The sequence below is a fragment of the Vigna umbellata genome, chromosome 5 (genome assembly GCF_029865625.1).
Source record: "Vigna umbellata cultivar VRB3 chromosome 5, Vumbellata_1.0, whole genome shotgun sequence".
NCBI lineage: Eukaryota > Viridiplantae > Streptophyta > Magnoliopsida > Fabales > Fabaceae > Vigna > Vigna umbellata.
Window position 1 is genome coordinate 7,087,400 of NC_142169.1, and position 7,912 is coordinate 7,095,311.

General features: G+C 33.3%; 1 protein-coding gene across 1 annotated transcript; it reads right to left on the minus strand.

Moving 5' to 3' along the window:
* Window positions 1-1,011: 1,011 nt before the first annotated feature.
* On the minus strand, window positions 1,012-6,788 carry LOC124821091 (Galactose oxidase/kelch repeat superfamily protein). The gene is made up of 2 exons (XM_047292912.2): window positions 5,513-6,788; window positions 1,012-1,293 (listed from the first exon to the last, which is right to left on the minus strand). Exon 1 carries the CDS (start codon window positions 6,662-6,664, stop codon window positions 5,513-5,515), a length of 1,152 nt encoding a protein of 383 aa, XP_047148868.1. The 5' UTR covers window positions 6,665-6,788; the 3' UTR covers window positions 1,012-1,293.
* Between the last annotated feature and the right edge of the window lie 1,124 nt (window positions 6,789-7,912).

Sequence of the window (7,912 nt, forward strand, 5' to 3'; positions counted from 1 at the left end):
AATTATTTGGTATAATTATCTTGAAAAGTCATTGATAGTAATGGAATGGAATTATATTTTCCATTTTGTTGTTGAAATATAATAGAGTTAGAAGTAGAATTAAGCAGTGGATGATGTTATGAGAGTGAAAAGTCAAAATTAGGGCAAAAAGTTAAAGAGGGGAAGTAAGCCATGAAAGCAAACAAAGACAAGAAATCCACTAATTCACTTTCGCTGAGAAAATCTTCCTGAATTAAATGATTCGTTAAAACAAATAATTTCCAACAAGAACAACAAATTAGTCATCATGCATGATCGAGAGACGATGGAGATGAAAGAAAAATAAATAAGTAAAAAATATATATTAAAATTAGAAGAATATTTCTGATTTTTTTTTATTTTAAATTAAAAATAATTTTTTTTAAAATACTCCTGTTTAAAATTTGTCAATGAAACTTTTTTGTCTAATAAAACTTGATAGACTTTACTAAAATGAATCTACTGAAATTCTTACCAGAACTATAATGGCAGTTATTTAATGAGAATTTCAAAAACACTATTGTACTTTTAGTGATGATTTTTAATTTTATATATTACTACAAATTTATTTTATTTAGTAATATATTAAATTTACTAAGAAACTAAAATACGTATATTCTTATTACATTTTTAAATAATGCTAAATTCACTCTTTAAATTGAGTTGTTTAATTACGTCCCAAAGATCAAATCATAAACTTAAATCATGCCAAGTGTCTGTAGTTTTTTTTGTTTATCTCGTTCTATTTTAATCATAAAACAAGAAATAAGTTAAAATTATAAAAAAAAATGATAGCAAACCTCAACATCTTCAGATTAAGAGGAACATTAATATTGAAAGTGTTAACGAAATTGTGATATATCAGCATTACCAAAGATGATTTGAGTAATTTATTTTTATTGCAACTCAAACATTTGATGGAATAGTCTTTCAAATGGTGATACAAGAAAATGGACCACTGAATTAAAATTGTAACAACAATTCACTAAGAAATGCAACATGAAACTAAATGATTATTAATTAAAATTACAAAAAGCTATTACAGAATACAGTTTGCCAATATCACTAGGAAAAATTGTCACCATTCATGTTTTGTAACAGCTAAACTAGACACATACAACACATATAAGACTATTTATCTATTACATAGTTTATGTCAGCTTCTGTTCTTGCTTCATGTCAATGTTGCACATACTTTTGGTACAGCACCATCTGCAGCAAATAATTCTTCAAACTGATGCTTTCTTCTCTCAGAAGTTGTGTTCCATTACTTTTCTGATTAATAGATATAAAAGGAAATAGCATCATATTGTTAAATGTTGAACAATTGGAAGTAGATTATTGAAGAAGAAGAAAATGGAAGGAAATGGAAAAGCTCAATGATGGTGATTAACTCGTAGACAAAGAATAAGTTTCTGATACCAGCAACCAATAAGAGAACTTCAATTAAAATAAAGTTTGAACTAGTTGAAATCTGTAAACTTAATCTAAATTCAACAGTTCAATATACAGAGTATAAACTAAGATACAGGTCATGAGAAATGGAGAAACCAAGATCATAAACTTTCAAAATGGAGTACTTTTAAAACACCAAGCACTATAGTACAACCCAGATGCATCAATGTAGAAGATATAGACAACCCAGATGCGCCAATCACACAGTTTTGAAGAACAAAAAAAATCCAACCGACCCACAAGTTAGTCAGTTATAGTGTATAAATAACAATGTTATTGCTGTAGTAGCAGGTTTTGGAAACTTATTCTGTAGTAACAATGTTATTGCTGTAGTAATCAACACATTCACAATTTAGCTTTTTTCTCTCTATTCTTTCTCTTTACCTCTACTTCTGCATATTGTGGTGTTATTTCTTTTAATTCTTTGTACCAGCTGTATCAACTGGTATCAGAGATTCTATCTTAGAGCTGAGGGTATCAAGAATGGATGCAATGAGGCAAGGGACTTTCAAGACCACCATGAAAATGGAAGGAAAAATGAAAATTGTGGAGGAAACCAGAAAAAATGAAAGCTCCATTTTCCAAACCACCAGAATAAGGAAACAAGCCTCGTGGAGGAGTCATAAAAATATCTTTGGCCAAATCACTTGGAAAGGCATTCTTCACATCCATTTTATCATGTAACCAGCCTTGGGAGGCTGCAAAAAGAGAGGATTGTTCTTACGCTGTCATTTTGGCAATAGGAGCTAAGGTTCTTAAGTGAGGAGACTCAAGATACCATGTCAACAAAGTTTGCTTTTGATGCCTTGTTTGATTTTCCTTTCTTCTATAAGCTAGCTCATTTACAGCTAGTGATTACAAATTATTTCTAATTCCTAATTGATAGGCTGATTAGAAGGCTACCAAATTAACTGTAAATATGCACAATAACAGGAATGATTAATAATGGATTTCCTTGATTATGATTTACTTGATTTGCTTATTAACATAAAAGGCCTAACAACAACCTTTGTCGTCATTTTCAGATTTTGGATAGAATTGGCCAGGTAGCTTATGTTAGTGGCTTTGACTTGTGATTTAGGAAATGATGGCAATTTCCTTTAGGCACCTCATTTAGGCTTTGTTCACTTGAATGGATTTGGGAGAGAGCGATTGAACGGATTTAAGAAAATTTGAAGGTAAATTTTTTGTTGTTTATTTGAGTGGATTTGGAAGTAAATAAGAGTGGATTTAGAAGTAAAGTTTGTGAGAATTAGTGTCGGATTTGATTGATGTGACAGATTAACAAAATTTACTTCCCAATCCACTCTCACTTACCTCTAAATCCACTCAAATAAACAACAAAAAATTTACCTTCAAATCCATTCAATCACTCTCCCCCAAATCCATTCAAGTGAACAAAGTGTTAAAGAGGTGGTGAGCTAAAGAGGAACATGACTTCAAAGTGGTGGTTGACCTCTTAGCTTGGAAGTGGGGCTGCTACACTTCTAACTTATATGCACACTTGGTTGAAGATATGAAGGAATATGCTTGAAAGAAAATCTCCATCACATATGTTCACATAATGAAGAGTATAATAAGATTAATATTGCAGCCACAACTTAAATGTAGTATATGTTAGATAAAATGTAGAAAGCTAATATATGGGTCAATTCCAATGTATACATGGAAAAGTATATTCTCTGTTATAGAATAGGAATGAAATCTTACAATGTACTAGAAAGGGATTCTTGAATTATTATTGTATCTACAGTGCTGTACATATCTTGTAAATGGATCGGAGTACCCCAAGTACTCTATTATAGTTATAAAATATCCCATTGCTGATCAAAAAGCCTATGAGATGAATTAACCAGAGGATAGCAGGATTCACCCGGATTTTCAAGTGTCCCTCCTCAAGAGAGTATTCAGCTCACCACAGCTTGTTCAAGCTCTACCCCCTCACACTAGCAGATGACATGGAGATCCAGGTTCAACCAGAAAATGTGTTAATATCAGACAGGCAGCATGAGGACAAGGTGGATCTTTTTTTGGGAGGAGATTCTTAGGAACATGAAACCTATTACTAAAGTAAATTCTTGAAGAAATAAGAACAGAACAAACCCAACTGACCCACAAGACAGTCAGTTTGGAAGTTATAGTGTATAAATAGCAATTTTATTACTGTAGTAGCAGGTATTGGAAACTCATTATGGGAGTGCTGAGACTCAAATTTTTGTTAATCAAAACATATCAACAGTTCATCTTTTCTCTCTAATCTCTCTCTTTACCTCTCTACCTATGTGTGTTGTGGTGTAAATTATAGTAAAACCAAACAGATGTAAACTTCGAACACAGTATAAATTATAGTAAAACCAAACAGAACACAAAAGTATAATAAAGAAAGAACCTCAATAGTGAGTGAGATATTGTGAAATAGAAAATGGTAGGCAATGGAATAGCTCAAAAATGATCAATTTATACACAAAAATAAGTTGTTGACACCTTCAATCAACCATTAAAATAAACTTTGAACATATTGAAAGCTGTAAACACAATTTAAATTAAATATATATGTGTATGTGTCTGTGTCTTATACACATACATATACATGCACACACATACATGCGCTTAGAAAATGAACCACAAAGCAATTGAGTTTCTACCTATGCAGACATCACAAAGTGTGGTATCTAGTTCCATCATGACTGTTTTGCTTAAATATAATCTTGACCAATTATTTAATTGTATAGTCAAGATTAACTCTCATCTTATGCTTTCACTAGTTGTTATGAAAAATAATGAATCTTCACCATATTTCGACCATAAAAGGATTTTGTTGACCATGTTTTAGTCAATTCTAATTTTCTCCAGCCCCATTCAGTAAGGTAGTGAAGATTAATTGTTCCTATGATAACAAGTGGGAACAATTCCCACTTGACATGAATACACTTAGTTTTATTTAACTAGGGTCGGGATCCATTTGACCTTGACAGTTTACTCACTCGGAAGAAACTGATACTGAGGCTTGACACTCAATAACAAAAAAAGAAAGAAGCTTACTCCTAATTAGAGAAATTCATCGTAACTTTCTGCATCACAAAAATTTTAAATATGCTTGTTTAACTTGGGAGTTTTATAACATGAATAAAGAGATGGTTATAAAAATAAGAATTCGAATATCAGAAACAGCTGAAAATAGGGTAATTTACACCATGATGGAGAAATTTATCTGTTTCAAAAATTTGAACAATATTTCTGAGCTTGATCAAATTATGAAACTAAACATTTTGTAATGCTAATTAGTCTAATTATGCAGCTAAACTGCTAAATATGTCGGTTCAGCTAGCATTATTGTTGTCAGAGTCAAAACATGTTCAACAGATAAATAAAAAAGAATAATAACGTTTTTCCTTTCCTAACTTTCACGTGCAATCGTTACCAGCAGAGGTAAACAAGGCATAAATACATAAACATCCATTCACAGAAATAGGCATAAAAAAGGGTAAAAAAAAATTAAGCAAAATAGTAGAATCGTGACAAGCCAATGTAAAAGACAATATAAACAAAAAAGTATTGCACACAACAACTGCATACGCAACTAGGTTTATGAAGGGCGAATAACTATTATATGCACAATTAAGAGACAGTAGTTAGTACGTTTAATTACATCAGACAATCACTACACTGACTTCTAATACCAGGTAGCTTAAACAATGAAAGACGCATTTGGTGAAATACCCTCTAGCCAACCTATAAGAAACTTATCTATCATTGAACCAAAAAGCCAATCAACCAAAGAGATGATAAGATAATTGGGACTACAAATAATATCATGATCCAAAAGGCACAGACAAATTGTTGTAAAACAAAACAGAACATAAAACAAACAAGGCCAAAATAACACACATTTCACTTAATTTCACAACCACAAGCCACTATAATCATTGGTAAATAGAAAAAAGAAGAAGAAGAAAACAAAACCATTTTATGCGGTTAAATTAAGTGCTCCCTAAAAAACTATGAATCGGAAATTGGTAATGTCAAGAAAAAAGGATACCTAGAATTGAAGACCAGGGCCTTGAAGTTCACGCAGAATACCATGCAGTGAAACTGTCGAACAAAAGCTAATAACTTTGTGAAACCTATTCATCAGTGATGGCAACGGGGGCACTTTCCTCCACACACACCTCCCACTCTCCCCGTTAATCTCACACACACAAGCAGGGTACATCCTATGGTAATCCTCATTGTAAACATATATAAGATCTCCCAACCCAACACACTTCAAGCTTGCAAATTTATCATCCTCGTCACCATCAAACAAGCTACAGAGCAAATCATGTGGCATCACATCAATCTGGCTGAACCTCATGGTCCTCTCATCAACCTTCCACAGCACAAAGGAAGAAAACCCGTGGGGAAAATTGCACACCCCAGCAAGCACAAGCATCTCCTTACATGCAACCAAGAAGGAGAACACAGCCCCATGAGGCCTAAGGGTGTGAACCTCGCTCCAAACCCTATGATGCAAGTCAAAAGACGAAACAAAGCAAGAGTATATCCCAAAGACATAAAATTTCCCTTTGAAGAGGGCAGACGAAAGGGAAGAGGAGGAGTTTCCTGATCTGAAATCAGGAGGGAGAGGAGGCCCAAGGTCCCAATTCCCCAGAAGAGGGTCATAAATCTCCACATCCAAACGGTCCTCTATGTCAACAAGGTTCCCAATGAACTTGACCCCACCAACAACAATGAACTTGGGGTGACTAAAGTTGCTACCTTTAGCATCATGGAAGACACCCAACAGGGGATTGATCCTGGGGAAGTGGAGGGGAGGGGTGAGGTGCCAGGAGGGGTGGAGGATAGGGGTGTAGAGGAAGTTGGGGGCAGTGATGAAGAAGAAGGAGTTAGTGCCAATAAAGGAGGTGTTGGGTTGGTGTCGGTGGTGGTGTTGGGGGGTGGGGAGGAGGAACCAGTTGTTGGAGGAAGGGTCAAAGGCAAAGGTCTGGTTGTTCTTGGAGGAGATGTTATGGATGCCACGGAGGAAGAACCATGGCTTGTTGGAGTGATTGGAGAGTGTGGAGAAGGAAGGGGAAGAGATGATGGAGTGCCATAGCTTGCACACTGTTGAGACTCTGATGAGGGTGGGGATTGGGAGCAGAGACAGGATCAGCTCTACGAGATCAGAACTTAGGTTTGTGAATTCTGTCATCTCATCTTCATCAGATTTTGCAATTCAGAAAAGGGAAGAAGAAAAGAGAAGACTAATAGTGAGTGGTTGAAGAGTTGAAGAGATGATTGGTGCCGTGTTGAAGTGTGTGATACTCTATAAAAAATTCAAGCTTCTTTCTTGCAAGTTCTCTTACCAGAGATCACACGTGTCTTTAACAGAAGCAGTTGGGTCTGATTCCAACAGAATCACTGTGTCAACATTATCTGATTACAGCATTTACTAGACCAATTTTCGAGTTGAAATATGCGAGTTTACATGTACTATATTATACCATTAATTTAAAATTTATATTTAAATTAATTTTTTTAATAAATTTAAACAGTTCATCATTTAATATTTTGATTTAAATTTAATTGTGATACGAAATCATATTTATTAATGAAAATTTATGAATAGTTAATTAAGTTTATTTTAAAAAATTTATTTATTTATTTATAATTTATAATAATATGATAATTTCAAAATAATATAATTATTTAGCATGCATAACGTGAAAAATATGACACGAGATGTCTTTTATAAAATAAATTTCCATTTCTGGTTCTTTAAATATATTTAAATTTGGTGGTAATTCGAATTGTTGATTAATTTTGAAAGAATGTTTTTTCCAGTGTGGGTCAACGTTAATTGTTCAGTATTTTATGTGTAGTTTCAAGTCTATATGTGCGATCAAAGTGTTTTTTGGTTTCAAATTGTTTGGATGATACCCGATAATTTTGGTGTCAAAACTAGATTAACTTAAAAAAAAGAAATTAATTAATTAATTTGTAACATACCTTTTTATTTATAAATTTTTTTGTGAATTTTTATTAAGATTAATTTAATTAAATTGTTATAATCTTAAGTCAAAACAATTTTGGGATTGATTTACTATGGTGATGTTTGATATAATGAACTATCACTTAGTTTGTTAAAAAATTGTCTAGACTTAGTGAGTTGTTATTAGAACGTTTGGTTGATCATCTAGACTCGATATTTGTTATTGATTTGATGGTTGACCGTTCAGGCTGTAATTAATGAGACAGTAACCAACAAGATTGTAGTTAACCGGATGATCATACAATACACAATGTTTCAGGTATGGGATAAAATTCAATTATTCAGTCTTTGACGTGTCGTTCCATGTTCAAGTTTTGTACAATGAGAGGGGTTTTCCATGTGTGTATGTGGGGATATATATGGAAAAGGTATTCTGATGCAAAGTTAGATCAACTTAGACAGAAAACA